The 15,589-nt window shown below is 58.3% G+C and overlaps 3 protein-coding genes across 3 annotated transcripts; 2 read left to right on the plus strand and 1 right to left on the minus strand.

The window, feature by feature from the left end:
- Positions 1-5,024: 5,024 nt before the first annotated feature.
- MAM_04978 (chorismate synthase) lies at positions 5,025-6,383 on the plus strand (the record flags this gene model as incomplete). The annotated part of the gene is made up of 3 exons (XM_040823776.1): positions 5,025-5,051; positions 5,106-5,314; positions 5,381-6,383. The coding sequence occupies 3 exons, from the start codon at positions 5,025-5,027 to the stop codon at positions 6,381-6,383; spliced, it is 1,239 nt and encodes a 412-aa protein (XP_040678447.1).
- Positions 6,384-10,118: 3,735 nt separating this feature from the next.
- On the plus strand, positions 10,119-12,664 carry MAM_04979 (sugar transporter; the record flags this gene model as incomplete). Its single annotated transcript, XM_040823777.1, has 8 exons — positions 10,119-10,159; positions 10,228-10,582; positions 10,682-10,842; positions 10,920-11,054; positions 11,159-11,748; positions 11,821-12,015; positions 12,071-12,175; positions 12,264-12,664. 8 exons carry the CDS (start codon positions 10,119-10,121, stop codon positions 12,662-12,664), a joined length of 1,983 nt encoding a protein of 660 aa, XP_040678448.1.
- An 873-nt stretch (positions 12,665-13,537) lies between these two features.
- Positions 13,538-15,078, minus strand: MAM_04980 (Amino acid transporter, transmembrane; the record flags this gene model as incomplete). The annotated part of the gene is made up of 2 exons (XM_040823778.1): positions 13,538-13,594; positions 13,669-15,078. 2 exons carry the CDS (start codon positions 15,076-15,078, stop codon positions 13,538-13,540), a joined length of 1,467 nt encoding a protein of 488 aa, XP_040678449.1.
- Positions 15,079-15,589: the final 511 nt, after the last annotated feature.

Here is a 15,589-nt window from a genome sequence, read left to right on the forward strand (position 1 = left end):
GTCGGCGAGGGACCTCGGGTCTGGCTTCGACGGTTGGACGAGGCACGGAATGCGGCTGCGTTTGGCGTTTGGCGTTTGGCGTTTGGCGTTGGCGTTGGCGTTGGCGTTGTACGTTGGGCAACGTTTGTATGTGCGATGCTAGCGGCGAGGGCGAGCCGACGGGTCAGCAGCAGCAGAAAAAGATTAAAACAGAGGCAGAAGAGATGAGAAGAAGGAAAACAAGACTAAAAGAAGAGTCAAGGGAGAGCAAGAGCCGTCGGCGAGCAGGTGGGTTCGATGGCGGACGCGGTCAAGACACCACCCGTCGAGTAGTTACTCGCCAATGGTCTGGGGCCCGACTGCAGAGAGGAAAGATGGAAGCAAGCGAGGATGCGAGTGAGAAACGGGGCGACGATGAATGGATGGACGGACGGATGGACGGATGGACGGATGGACGGCTGGGATGGCTGGGTGCGTCGATGGTTGGATAGATGACTCCGACGAGACGATGGGCGGCCGAGAGGACGGGCACTGATGACTGGAGGCAAGCAAGCAAGCAAGCACATGCACCATCCAAGGCCGGGGCGAAGTGGCTTGAAATGCTAGCCTGATGCTGGACTCGATGCTTGGTTGCTGCGTGTGATGCTGACGTCGGCGTGTTGGCGTCAAGATAAAAGAAGCCAAAGTACAGATACGTAGGCCATCTTTAGAAAGCCAGTCGCAGGGATTGACACCGGGCTAGGCTGCTTCTGGATACGCAGCACGCGAGGGCATTGTGTTATTTTCGGAGGTTTTTTCTTACTATTTTCCCTCTCCCCCCTTTTTTTGCTTTCTTTTTTTCAACTGCTGTACTCCGTACCGTCTCAAAATAAAGATGGCAAAAATGTATACATGTATCTGACAAAAATAAACGGCTCGCCTAAGGTCCCTAACATGCAATGCCACCAAGTCTCGGTATTTTTATTTATTTTTTTTTTTTGCTGTCATCTCTGCTCTCCGCTGTTAGTCGACTGCAACGACTCGTCTATCAAGGGGTTCCCTCCTGTCCCTCAGGCGGGTCCAAGGTTGCCAGCTCCAAGGGGGTGGGATGGGGTGGGTACCTGGCAGTCATTGAGCATGGACAAAAATGAAATAAAAATAAAAAGTAAAAATAAAAACGCAGTCAAGTAGTACTACTCCGTAAAACAATCAAAGCCCCAACCCTACGTGGGTACAGACAATCGTCGCCGCATGGCACGCGCATTCTTGTCTTCTCTTTTGAGTTGTCTGACATTGATTCATCCTTTGCCCCGCCCCGCCCCAGTCTCACGCGGTGCGCAGTACGGAGTACCGTGTTTGATATTGCATTGTACTCTGTACGTACCTCCGTTACATGTCGCATGTACAAAGTTACCCCACACACCAGGTGACATCACACCCGTGACACGTAGCGGGCACATTTTTTTTCGGCTGCGATTGTAAACAGGGACATTGTTGCAACCTTTATTATTACACTATTTCTTAGTAGGGCTTTGTACCTTTCAAAACCATTTTCGTATTGGCCAGACCCTTGCTTGGCACCAAAGGTGGACCTTAACGAGTTCGAAGGAATAGGATGCCTGGCGCCTCAACCCCACCGGCCAGGTGCTCACATCTCCACTCCATTTCTTTCTTTCCATTTCCCCACCAGAAAAATAGTACGGAGTACTCCGTAGAACGTACATCATGACGGGTCATGGGTGAGGCCGCTCATGTACTGACGTTAGCGCGCCCTACCAGCATGCTAGATCATCGCTGTTGAACCTCAAGGCCGAACCACCATGGCGCAACCTCGGTTCCACATGTCCGCTCGTTGAGTTGCGGCCGTCGTCTTGAAACCGCACCGTCGCCGCTCGCCGCCCATCCATGGTCCCATCTGACCTGTCAGATGGATTCGCCCGTTTTGGACCCGCCGAGTCCCTCTGCACGCCGTGCCCAATCCCTGCTGCGCGCCGGACATGCTGCTTGACGAAGCTTGGCCTCTCACATACTCGCAGCAACCAGGCAGCCACTGGCGCCCGACAAGAGCGGTTGGAAGACAAGGCATCGTTAACGTCGGGAGAACAATGGACCACTACCGGCTGGATGCCAGTCATTTTGATGGTACTACGTACTCATGGTTTGATTAATTGATCAAACTGCAGCTGGCCGGCTAGGGAGCTCACCGTCCCCCTAATCTCCTGTTTTGGGCGGCGAGAATTGACCTTTGCCGATCTGTGCACGTGTCGTATACGTACGGCGCACCCGGTCACGATACCCCCAGTGCGCCGCTTTCACTGAACTTTGACGCGTGGTTGCCAATTGCCCTGGCCCGAGCCGGAATGATGGGTGTCTGACGATGACGGATAATATCAGGCGTGCCGCAGGGAGACGCCGATTACTGGAAAACGGCTTTTGCCACAAGGCAAGGATACCGTTCCTAGAACAACCAATGGCATGATGAAACGTCCAGAGGAACTTTGTTGTCGACAACAGCCATTCTACCGAGTAAGCACTTGCCCATGCCAGTTGAGGCTACAGGACTGGCTGGCGGTCCAAGACAACGCAGCCCCAAATTACGGCGACAAGACGTGACTACGGTGACGGAGTACTTGCAGAAAATCGAGCTGCGAAGCAGCAACCGAAGCTCTCGGCTGAGCAGCATGCAGCTCGCAGAGAACAGTGGGGCAACGTCGGCTTCATTAAACCGACATACTCGCACGAAACAGAGATCAATGGCAGCGGGATCTTGAGAAAATGGAAAAGGTGGGCAAAGTTGTCCAATAGCTTGGCATTCTCTTGCAAGGCTAATGTTAATATGTCTACGGAGTACTCCACAGTGACTCGGTAGATACTGCAAAGACCTACAGGTTGGGGACCGGGAGGAGACAGTTGAGAATCTGTAGCGACATATAAAGCAGGATTTCCTCCTTTACATTTAGAAAAACTCGAAGATTGAACTACAGGGCACTGGCGAAGGGTACATTCGGCAATTCCAACAACTGTGGACAACTATTGATGCGCAGTGTACAGATCGGAATGATGCCAAGGGGTATATAGGGTGCGACGAAGCTTGTGATCCTACAGTTAACTAACATTCTATAGTATTACAGGCATTTTCTGATTCCTTGTTTTAGCCATTGCCCACCCGATATTGACGGCAAGCTGGGTCTGAACGTTGATAATTTACTTGTTATCTTAACCTTTAATATTGCTTATAATGCGAGTCATTCTTTCTGGCGAACGATTAGTGCAGCCTGCAGCTGAGCTTGTGGATGGCGAACGGGAGAAGCCGAAAGATGGATCCGTCGAGCAGCTTTACGAGCCCCCACCTTCTACCAACCAACAATGGTGAAGAACACCAACAAAACAGCTCGAAAGCCTTCTGTCTCAGGAGTCAGGAGACTGTTGGCTGCAGGCGACCCAAGGCTATATAAGGAAATCTAAATTATAATTGTGTCGGCACTCTGTCACTAGACGTTGCATCCCGGCCATAGCCATTCTACCACAAGGGAGCAGACAACAAACCTAGGGCATACGTTGTCTTGCTCGCCTCAATTCCAAGTCTGTCAACTAACCGCCTCCACTACAGGACCATGTTCTATTTTTCACCCACGGAGAAGCTCATCTTCTGCGCCGTTTCGACAACTCTCTCGCTCGCCCTACACGACAAGGCATTCGATCCGCCGAGCTCAATGGATGAAACAATGATATTCGATAAGGAAACCGCCGAGATTCCAGCAAAGCACGCCGCTTCGTTGGCAGAAATCCATGCTCAAAATCCCCGTTTGCCGCCGACATTGGGGGACAACGCTCTCGGGAATCGAGGCTATGCTCTATCCTGAGCTCAACGACGATATGGGTCAGCAGAGTTTTGACTCTGGACACGAAAAGAGATGGACCGCCAGATTCGCCTGAAGAGGTGCCTCGAATGCTGCGGATGGTATAGAGACTGTTAAACGCGATCAAGAGTCAAAGCTTCCTCTTCTCGTGCACAGCACACAATGCCCAGACTGCGTTGGCGACGAGCGCCCATCGCTGGCGGAGCGTTCCTTCACGTGTTGTCGGCCAATCGTGATGAACGATTGTTTCAATCGCGAGTATTTGATCAGGCGCGAGCATGCCAAGTGTCGGAATCCCAGACTTGAATGTCTGGATGCGTTTGCCACGTCTTCAAGGTCCATGGCGTCGCCTTGCGATCATCGGAGCAAGTCAAGCAGAGGCAGCCTCGGCCTCGATGAGTCGTTGTCCAAGGCCAAGAGAATTGACAGTTATTGCCAAGAAGGAGGCTATCATTTTGACAGCAGCTTAGGCGAATGGCCTTGTTTCTTCTTGTTCAACACTCGCCGACTACCATCCAAGACTGTCGATTCTTTTCGAGCTACACATTCGTCAACGCTAGTGAGTCAAGGTTGTGAAGAAACTATGCCATCTGTAGAAGCCCGAGCGCAAAGCCGCAGGCACTGTTGTGGACGAAACAGTTGTTGAGCAATGATGAGCTTCATCCCCTCAGTGGCTACAAAATACCACTGACCACCTCCTCTGCAACAGGTTTCATTGCACCAAAACTTGTACAAGGCTACCTACGAACATTGATATTTTGACTCACAGGCCCGTTCCTCAAGGCGTCGACAGGGCGGAGGCTGTCTCAGCAATAAAGCTGGTACGGGTAATGAGCCAGCCCACCACCATGAGCTAGCACAGGAAATAGGCTAGTACAGACAATAAGGCCAGTACAATATGAGCCAGCACATGAGATAGGCTAGTAGATTATAGACCAGCACGCAGACTGGGCCAGTACAGGGAATGAATGGGCTGGTGCATTGAATGAACTGGTGTACCAATGCATACAGTTTATGTGTGGTGGTTAGGGTTTGATACCCATAATGTCACCTGATGCAGGACCAGGGTTGCCACTGGGGGGATCGTCACACCCCGCGCCGCGATTAGTCACCGCTGAAGAAAAAACATCTCTGCGACATCGCTACAACCTCTCTCTCGTCGGTCAATCAACTCACCCAGTGGACATGCAGAACAGATAAGGCACCATGTCTACATTTGGCAACTACTTTCGCGTGACGACGCGAGTCCTCTCCCTCCACTAAACTGCTAGGAACGCGAGACAACAGCCCACTGACCTCCATCGTCACAGCGCCGGCGAGTCCCACGGCAAGACCGTCTCCTGCATCATCGAGAACTGCCCGCCAGGCCTGTCCCTCGTCGAGTCCGACATCCAGCCGCAGCTCAACCGCCGGCGACCGGGCCAGTCGGCCATCACCACCCCGCGCGACGAGAAGGACCGCGTGACTATCGGATCCGGATGCGAGTTTGGGCGCACGTGTGACAACCCTACAGTACAGGAAGTCATGATGTCTGCCACGATGCTAATACCCTAGGGTCGCAGATTGGGCACACCCATACTCCTGACTGTGCCGAACGAGGATCAACGCCCTCGCGACTACGGCTCCAAGACCATCGACCTCTACCCGCGCCCCTCCCACGCCGACTGGACGTACCTGGAGAAGTATGGCACCAAGGCCTCCTCTGGCGGCGGCCGGAGCAGCGCCCGCGAGACTATTGCCCGCGTCGCCGCCGGCGCTGTTGCCGAGAAGTGGCTGCGCGAGGCCTACGGCGTCGAGATTGTTGCCTTTGTCTCCTCGGTTGGCAACATCAAGCTCTTTGAGGACAGGCCCATGACCGACGGCGACGATGTCGACTCCCTCAGTAGCAACCCCAAGTTCCTCGAGCTTGTCGACTCCCTAACCCGCGAGAAGGTAGATGAGTTCCTCCCCGTGCGCTGCCCTGATGCTACAGTCGCGAAGCGTATGGAGGATAAGATTGCCGAGCTCCGCGATCAGCACGACTCTACCGGTGGTACCGTAACTTGTATCGTTCGCGGGTGCCCCTCGGGCCTCGGCGAGCCGTGCTTTGATAAGCTTGAGGCTCTCCTCGCCCACGCCATCATGTCTATTCCTGCCACCAAGGGCTTCGAGATTGGCTCCGGCTTCCGCGGCGCCGAGATGCGCGGATCCCGCCACAACGACCCCTTCGTGTCCACAGCCGCCGCCGACGATGCGATGCCGAGCGCTGGCGCCGGCCTTCCTCCGTCCCGCCTGCAGACCAAGACGAACCACTCGGGCGGTATCCAGGGCGGCATCTCCAACGGCATGCCCATCTTCTTCCGCGTTGCCTTCAAGCCCCCCGCCACAATCTCCCAGGACCAGACCACCGCTCGCTACGACGCCTCGGGCGAGGGCATCCTGGCCGCCAAGGGCCGTCACGACCCCAATGTCACTCCCCGCGCGGTTCCCATCGTCGAGGCCATGGCCGCCCTGACTATTGCCGACGCCCTCATGGCTCAGCACGCGAGGCAGATGGGCGTGAAGATTGCCGCAGCTGGACGGTAGTACATTTCCGAGTACGAGGGCTCGATTTACTGCGAGTGAGGTGGAGACCAAGGAGGGGACACCAGTAGCGTAGAAACGGTTGATGTAAAGCGTTGGGAGAATACATGGGTTATTAGACATTGGCGCCCGGTCCACGTTCTGTCCCTGGCTAATGAAACCAGAAATGCCTTCCAGCCCGGGCCGGGCGAGGGACGGGCCTAGACCACAGCGATGGTGATTGCCATGGCACTGTTTTGTTGTTCTTCCTCTGCCTACTCGACAAGTTGCTGCGCACGACGAATACATTGCGCAAAAGAATCAGCACTTTTCTAGACTTGATCTCGTTGACACTGTTTTCGCGTAAGCCCTGCCGTGGCTCTCCGCAGTCGCAGCAGACTGCATCTGGCCGGGCCGGGACGGGCCGGTCTGGCCGCCTGCCAGGCATCCTTTCCTCGAACCGCCTGCCTCTGGCTTTTCCTCTTCTCTTCTTCCAACTCGCAGGGCGCGCCTCTTCCCGGGCCTGGGCCTGCCGTCGATGCCAATCCGCGCCCGTCCTCTGCAATTGCCAATCGCAGCAGGTTGATACTGGCTTGTCCACGGTCGGATGAGCGGCCTCTTTTCTTTTCTGGCGTTCCCTCCTGGTGCCGTTTCCAAGTTTCACTTTTCACCGCACACGACGCTTGTCTTTTCTCTCGGACGCCTTCTCGGCAGCCATCATGACGGCTAGCTGAGGCTTCACCGTCAGAGGGGCGAGAATGCGGGGGTTGATGGATATAGATCCAGAATGCAGACGTCAAGTCATGTCCGGACCGGAGAGCACGACAACGGTGTCCAACACGTTCCGGCGAGACAACAAAGACGTGGTACCCTCGAGTCACATCACCGCATACTAGGCTGTCCTCCCACCCTGGACAGCCGCCAGCAAGCATACGAATTTCTCGAACGGTGCGCTTGTCGTCGTTGATTCTGTCTTCTGTCCCTCCAGGCCTGGAGGCCACGGGCCACGGCGCACGAGGCGACTTTGCCCCGGAGTGCTGATGATACCGGGTGCTGATGTTGGCGAAGCTCAGGTCAACCACTCCTTCAAAGGCCCCGTATCGTCCGCTCTTGTATGGAATCCCTGGTACAATTGGCACAGTCGGACGTGGTCACGCCGAGAGACTGCTGGCTAGGATCCGAGTCTGTGAATATTCATCACAGGCGGAAGACGGCATTTGTACGACGTTTTATAGACTTGGCGATGCCATCATTCTTGCAGCCTGCATATGGCTGGCCTCTGCACACAGTAGCCGCAATGTAGACGTCGGGACCGACGACATGGAGAGCCTTGCGCTTCTCAGCCGTCTTCAAGCCCAAGGTCGGCAGCCTTTTCTTGGCATACTCTGGTCGACCACGGCTTGCTATTCTCACGGTTTGGCAAGAGTCAGTCAGCCCACTGCTGACATGAAACAGGCAGCCACTTCAGTTGAAGCCGCGACCGCCATGACGAAATCGAAGCTGTTAGAATCCAGTGGGCCGATCCTCGAAAGCATGGCTGAATTCTAGCACAAGCCCGCCTCGTTCCACGGTGACCTGTGCGGCTGCCTGCTGGACATGGTGGATGAGCAACAGGTACTCCGTACGGAGTGCCGAGTACCAACTGCCTGAAGCCACATCATCAGCCCTCTCGATCCAAGGGTTCCATTGCCTGGGCGTAGAACGTCGAGCCCTTTTCGATGGAGCCACGGCTGAATCTTGTTGCCACCAGACTTGGTGTCCTGGACGGGCCAGGTTTTGGGCTGCCCTAGCCCTGCTCCGTAGTTGTGTGTGCGAGGCTGCCCCCCAGGTGCCTGACCACTCGGTTATGTGCTGTGTTCAATTGATTTGATTCATAATTTTGTTTTATCTTTGTTAAATTTTCCGCAGGAGCGTGGAAATTGGGCGACGTGCAATACCACACGAGCGAATGTATTGGTACATGTCATGTTCTCAACAAAACCTCTTCCTCTGGTTCAGCATATAAGTTATGCCTCACGGCTGGTACATACAGCAATGGGTTCGTGGCTCGGAGACTTTCTTACCCCAGCTCTGATTCCCCACGATGAGAGGCGTCGACGCCGCCGGCGGAAACGCGCTCGCGTGCCAGATGCCATCGTTTTCGCCGTGCCACGTTGTTTCGATTACGGAGTAGCTTGGCAGCCTTGTTCCAACGGGATCCAGTTTGAAGCCTCCTACCAGGACTTCTAGTCCAGTACAATACCTCGACATGGGGAGGCGGGCAGCAAACACAATATCAAGGCCCCGCGTCTCAATAGGATGGGTGCCACGGCAAGCCCTCGTGTTGGCGCCCTGGATCTGGGGAAAGACACGACGCAAAAAGCCACGTTTGCGCCCCTCGCCCTCGACCGAGCGAGAATCACAATGTCTTTTCCTGCTTCCCCACGGCGGCGCAGCAAGTGCGGCTGGGCTCCGGCACGCAACGCACAGTTGACAACTTCTCAACCCCACGGGGGAGGAGGGCACCATGACTCTCTGCCAGCGTCCTCGACACGATGGCTCGGATCACGGAGCTGTAGCTGTCCTGCTCAGCCGGACTGTTTTCCTCGTGGCGTCGCCGAAACGACGCATTGTCCCAGGCAGCAGCTTTGCCAGCCTCATGGAGCCATTTACTCGGTCAATGGGCGATTGATATGTGGTAATTCTGATTCTCTCCGTCTCCACTGGGGCCGAGCCTTGCTCATGGACTGCCGTCACGGCAGAGGTATCGAGGAACGAGTACAGTCCTTGGACTGCCGAGTACAAGCCGGGGAACTGAGTGCCGGGAGGCATGCATCTCGCCGGCGAGGGCTGGCAGCTCTCGCCACGAGCCAGGAGGATGGCGAGGACTCGACAAGATGCCAGCCAGGGCACGATTCACGGCCGACTGGTGCGGGACGTAATGCCGCCATCACAATGGCGCAGTTGTCTCGCGTCGTCCATGTCCATGTCCATGTCCATGCCATGCCATCCGTGCCCGGAGCCCCGGCCGTTGGTTGCCCGTTGCAATTTTCCCTCCCCGCCCCCTCGAGTTTATTCAGGCCAGTAGAAATGCTGCTGCCTAAAGCTCGCGTGTATGCATGCTGGTGCGACGCTCTCTTGTCCGTGACGCGGAAACCGCAACATGTGGCCGCTGATGCGACTCCGGCAGCGTCCGGGGGTGGGAAAGGACCGTCGTCCAGACTGCAGAGTCAAGTCTTGTTGCCGCGGCTCATGGTCGAGCTGGCCGACGACGAGCATCGAGTGCCCCGTACTTGATACCGCTTGACGCCTCGAAATCTTACGGTATGGGGTCATGTGGTCAGATGCTTCCCATGACACCACATCCGGCCGCGCCCGTGCTGCGAGCTGACGGACCAGCCACGGGCGTCGCCTTTCTGTCAAATCGTCTCATAGGCCCAGCTTCCGTGGTGTCACAGTAGCCTAGCTGGATCTGGCAGAGAAGCGGTGCAACAATAAGTCGGGTTGATGCCAGAAAGCTCGTCCGCCCACCCCCGAATGCAGCCACCTGCGTGATGTGGCGTCGCGGTTGATAAAAACAAAAAAAGGATGTCCACCAAGAAGAAGCCGAGGATGTGATGTCAATAAAGCGAGTTTTTCGGCTCTTTTCTGAGCCCTCTTCCCCTCCTCCGTGTCCCTCCTCCGTTGGACTTGGAGCCAGATCGAGCATCGTCAACCCAAACACGCGTCTCCCAAACCGCCGAGCTGTAGTTGCTGGGCGCAAAAGACTGGCTCTTCACCATGGGCTCCGACGCTCCGGAAAAGGCCGTAGTGGCCCACGAGTGAGTCCAATGTTGGTGGCCCGGATTCGAGTCGTGACTTTGCTTGTTGACACCGAGACCGGCGACAGTGTCGACCAAGCCGTGGGAGATGCAAAGACTGCACACCCAAGGCGTGTCAGCCTCGTTGCCAACGTCGAGGGCGAGATCGAGAATCCCCTCAGGGACATTTCTCGCCATGAGCTCCTCGAAAAGGTCGCCCGGTTCCACAAGGACAAGGGCCTGCCGGATGACGTGCTGCCGCTTCTGCGAAAGGGCGCGCTGGTTGCCCAGAATCCCGCTGGCTTCGAGGCCATTGACGACCTGGATGAGTCGGACAAGATTGCTCTCCGCGAGGAAACAAGCCACAGGTGGAAGCAGCCTTGGCCCTTGTACTACACCATCATCCTCAACTCCATTGCCGCGGCCATCCAGGGGTGGGATCAGGTAAGCACGACAACAACAACAGCAGCAGCAGCAGCAGCAGCAGAAGCAGCCGTGCTCGCTGGTTTGACAAACCCGAGGCTGATTCCAGTGACCACCTAGACGGGCTCAAACGGTGCCAATCTGAGCTTTCCAACCGCCCTGGGCATCCCGGACAATGCCGGCTCCTCGTGCGGTCCCGTGGCCAGCGAAGGCGACTGCGCCGCGAACAGCTGGATCATCGGCTTCATCAATGCCATGCCGTACATTACCATTTGTCTCTTGTGAGTGAATCGCAACCTGCGCGTGAGTGGCAAGTCCTGTCCTGCCAGGCTGACACGGACCGCAACAACAACATCAGCGCGGGTTGGATTTCCGATCCCCTCAACAGCTTGCTCGGCCGCCGGGGCGTCATTTTCATCGCCGCCATCTTTTCCCTGCTGGCGCCCTTTGGCATGGGCCTGTCTCAGACCTGGGGCCAGCTCGCAGCCTGCCGGTAAGCAAGCCTTGCCGGGTTGTCTCGGATGCTGGCCAGACACGTTGTTGCCGGTGGCAGACGGCTCTTGTTCCCAACTCTAACTCTCTCTGCGCCGCACACAGGATGCTGCTCGGCATCGGCATGGGCCTGAAGGAGGTCACCGTGCCCGTCTTCTCCGCCGAAAACTCGCCTGCCATCATCCGCGGCGGTCTCGTCATGTCGTGGCAGATGTGGACGGCTTTTGGTAACTCTGCGCAACTCCCGCCCACGCGCCACGCCCGTCAACGGCAGAAGAATGCTAACCGCGCCGGCTCTGCAGGCATCTTCCTGGGTACCTGCGCCAACCTCGCCGTCGGCAGGACGGGCGACATCGCCTGGCGCCTGCAGTTCGCGTCGGCCTTCATCCCGGCCGTGCCTCTGGTCGTCGGCGTCTATTTTTGCCCCGAGAGCCCCCGATGGTGTCTCAAGAAGAAGCGGTACGACCAGGCCTGGAGGTCGCTCCTCAAGCTCCGAAACACGCCCATGCAGGCGGCCCGAGACATGTTCTACATCCACTGTCTGCTGGAGCAGGAGGACGAGCTCGTCAAGGAGGCCGGCCTCAAGGTCACCAGCAACATCTTCACCCGCTTCGTCGAGCTGTTCACCATCCCGCGCATCCGGCGTGCCACGTGGGCGTCTGGCATCGTCATGATTGCCCAGCAAATGTGCGGAAGTAGGTCGCGCCGCCCAGACACGTTTGTGATGCCACCGGCAAGCTGACCGACCTGCGAACCAACCCCGACAGTAAACATCATCGCCTTCTACAGCAGCACCATCTTCAAGCAGAGCGGCATCGACGACTACACTGCCCTCTGGGCGAGCTTCGGCTTCGGCCTCATCAACTTTCTCTTTGCCTGGCCGGCCGTGTGGACCATCGACACGTTTGGTCGACGTGCGCTGCTGCTCTTTACCTTTCCCAACATGTTTTGGACGCTCCTCGGTACGCACGCCTCGCCTCGCCCCGACCCCTGCGCTAACCAGACGCTCGCCGACAGTCGCCGGTCTCTGCTACTTGATCGACAAGGGCGTTGAAAACAGCACGGCGCGAATCGCCTCGGTCGCCACCTTTGTCTATCTGTTTGCCGCCTTTTACTCTCCCGGTAGGTTTCGCCGCCCCCGTACCAGGCCAGGAGGCGCAGGAAGCAGAGCAACAAGAGGAAACAAAGCTGACAAGCCGTCGCGGACCAGGCGAGGGCCCCGTCCCCTTCATGTACTCGGCCGAGGTGTTCCCGCTGTCGAACCGCGAGGTCGGCATGTCCTGGGCCGTGGCGACAAACAACTTCTGGGCCTCCGTGCTCTCGCTCACCTTTCCACGCATGCTCATTGCCATGACGCCCACGGGGGCCTTTGGCTTCTACGCCGGCCTGAACCTCGTGGCCCTCGTGCTCATCTTCCTGTTTGTCCCCGAGACGAAGCAAAAGACGCTCGAGGAGCTCGACTACGTCTTTGCCGTGCCCGACCGCACCCACGCCAAGTACCAGCTCGGGACTGTGCTCCCGTGGTGGTTTCGGAGATGGTTCCTCTGGCATCGAAACGAGACATGCCCGCCCCTGTACCACGAGGCCAACCAGCAGACGGGCAAGTCGTGAGTGGGCTCGACAAGGTTTCCCGCGCCGCCGCCGCCGCCGCCGCCGCCTCCTCACCTGCGCGCCGCCAAGAATTCCGCTGTCGAGGCGGGCGGGGGCCATCCATTGCCCGGCTGAGCAGACGAGAGCCACAGGATGAGGTTACGCTTGTATGGTATTTTCGCCCTTTGCCGAGCGGGCAAGGGACAGCCCCGTCGTTTTGGACACGCCTGTGTGTTGTCGATTCTGACGGCAGCCACTCGCTCGCATTGAAACCATTTGTGTAGTTTGAAACCAGACGCTGAATCGAAACGTGTTTTGTGCTCTCGGCTAAAGCTTTGACGTGATACGTCTCGACGGCACGTGTAGGCGGACGGCGTGTTTACTTTTTGACTGAACGAGTGACGGGTGACGTGTCCTGTAGTTATGTGCCAACATGCGTCTTGGGCACCAGGCGCAGACGACGTATTCTCCTCATCAAGTAAAACATCAACGTGACGAGTCTCGACCGCGGCGAGCACGCCGTGAACAATGAGCCGTGCAGTTCATGGAGAGCTGTACCCAGGCTCTCGGCGGGAGCCGGTCAACGGGAAAAGGGAGACATGGGGTTGTCGACGCGACCATTGTCACTTACGGCTCGAGGGCCGGGGAGCCACAAGGCAAGCGAGCGAGCAGCCAGACCTTGTGCCGGGGCATGTAGTATTTATGAAGCTGGCGGGTCGACTTTGCGATGGCAGCCCCCTACGGCACATGGACGATGGGCACAACTACGCAGGGGTTCGGGGGGGCCGTCAACAGGGGAGGGAAGAGGACAGACACGGAAATGCCGGCTTTATTTTCTACAGTCAACGCAACAGTCTAAACACGATGTACATCCGTGTGCGTGTGCGCGTTCCCCTAACTTGATCGGCAGGCAAAGGGCCTGTGGGCTGAGCCGTCACTCGTCTCCTTGATCTGCAAAAGCGACACATGGTTAGTCCACTTGGCCCGGTCTCCGGCGCCGCTCCAGTCTTGACTTGACGACTTACAATGTCCACAATGGTCGAGTAGGTGCCGGCGACGAGGGTGACGGCGCCAATGACAAAGGCCAGGATGCTGCCGAGGCTGATGAGCAGGTTGCCGCCGGCGTACCACTTGCCCCTGCAGAGCAGCCTGAACCACATGATGGCGGGGATCCAGAAGGAGAAGCCGGAGACGAAGAGGGCCGAGGCCAGCGAGAGCAGGTCGGAGAAGATGGGGATGGCCTCGGCGATGACCCAGGCGAAGAGGGTGAAGACGGCGACGAGGCCGATCCAGGTGGCCCAGCCGGCGGGCGTCTTGACGTAGCGCAGGACCGAGCCGCGGAAGATGCGGCCGTGGATGTAGCGCAGCGCGACGGTCGAGTTGATGGAGCCCGAGATGAAGATGACGGGCAGGGCGACGCCGAAGGCGATCCTGGAGACGAGGGGCCCGGCCGAGAGCAGGGCGGGCGACTGGACCGAGGGCCCGACAAAGGCGTAGCACAGGGCGCCGGTGAGGGTGTAGATGGCGATCTGGATCAGGCCCGAGGCCCAGATGGACTTCATGTAGTCGGCGGGCGTGTGCATCTCGTCCATGAAGGAGAACTGGCCGATGGCGAAGCTGAAGGCGAAGATGATGTTGCTGACGGCCACAAAGGCCTGCGAGAAGCCGACGCCGTCCTTGGGCCAGGCCGACCAGGCGACGGCCGCGAGACCGCCGGGGCCGTCGGCGGCCTGGACGCCGGTGGCGACGACGGTGACGCCCACGGCGGCCACGATGGAGGCAAAGTCGACGTAGCCCAGGATGGCCACCTCGCTGAAGGACGGCGGCAGGGCCAGGAGGAGCAGCACGACGGCCGACACGGCCGAGAAGACGATGGAGCAGACGCGGCCGCCGCCGCCGGCGAGGCTGCCCAGGGCGATGCTGCCCGTGAGCGCGTGCGAGCCGACCACCATGACGAGCTCGAGCACCAGCGCGGCGCCAAAGACCTCGTAGCCGAGCCGGCCCAGCAGCAGCCTGCCGGCGTCGGCGTAGCTGGCCGCCTCGGGGTGCCTCAGCTTGACCTGGCCGACGAGCCAGCTCGTGAAGATGGCGACGAAGCCGAGCGTCACCGTCAGCACCACGCCCGCCAGCATGCCCAGCGTGTGGAAGGCCGCCGGCAGGCTGAGCGCCCCCAGGGCCACGGCCTCGACGATGGTCACCACGGCCAGCCGCTTCCATCCCAGCCGGTGGAAGTGCGCGTTGCCCGCCGCCGCGATCTGCTTGAGCCGCTCCTGGTCCATCTCCTCGCTCGTCTCGCCCACCATGTCGTGGTCGCCGCCCGCGAGCGGCCCGGCCATCATCGTCGCGGCCGCCGCCTTGCCCACGTCGCGGGACGCCTCTGGCTCTGGCCCTGGCCCTGCGGCCTTGACGCCGGCGCTGGAGATTTGCTTAGCCATGGCCACGATGGATCGGGATGCTGAGGCCTGTGTTCGCTGTTGACGAGAGGAGCAGCTTTGTCCGCAAACGCAGACCTGACACATGGTTTGCTTTTGTCCTTGGCCGCCAGCCAGGCGTCCCTCCCTCCCTCCCTGCCTGCCTGCCTGCCTGCCTGCCTGCCTGCCTGCCTGCCTGCTGCCATCTCAAGGCGGGCGTGAGGAAATTTTCCCAAAGAGCCGTCGAAAGCCGAGTCATGGAGTCTCCATGGCGAAAAGATAACGAAATCGCAGGGGGTGGGCGCGCAGGCGCATAGATTAAACCACCACCCGGGGGTCGCCCGTCTTTTTTCGTCCGCCGTGGCCACGAGCATGGACGAGTCGACCGGGCTGCGTCTGGGCGAGGAGTGCTGCTTTCATGTTGGCGGCGGCGGCGGCGGCGGTGTTGCCGTCGCTCTCTCTGTCGTCTCTCTGTCGTCTCTCCCTCTCTCCGACGACGGCCAGAACTCGCTTCGTTTGCGGCCGCAGTGCGACT

This window comes from Metarhizium album (genome assembly GCF_000804445.1).
Source record: "Metarhizium album ARSEF 1941 chromosome Unknown scaffold_11, whole genome shotgun sequence".
In the NCBI taxonomy this organism is placed as follows: Eukaryota; Fungi; Ascomycota; class Sordariomycetes; order Hypocreales; family Clavicipitaceae; genus Metarhizium; species Metarhizium album.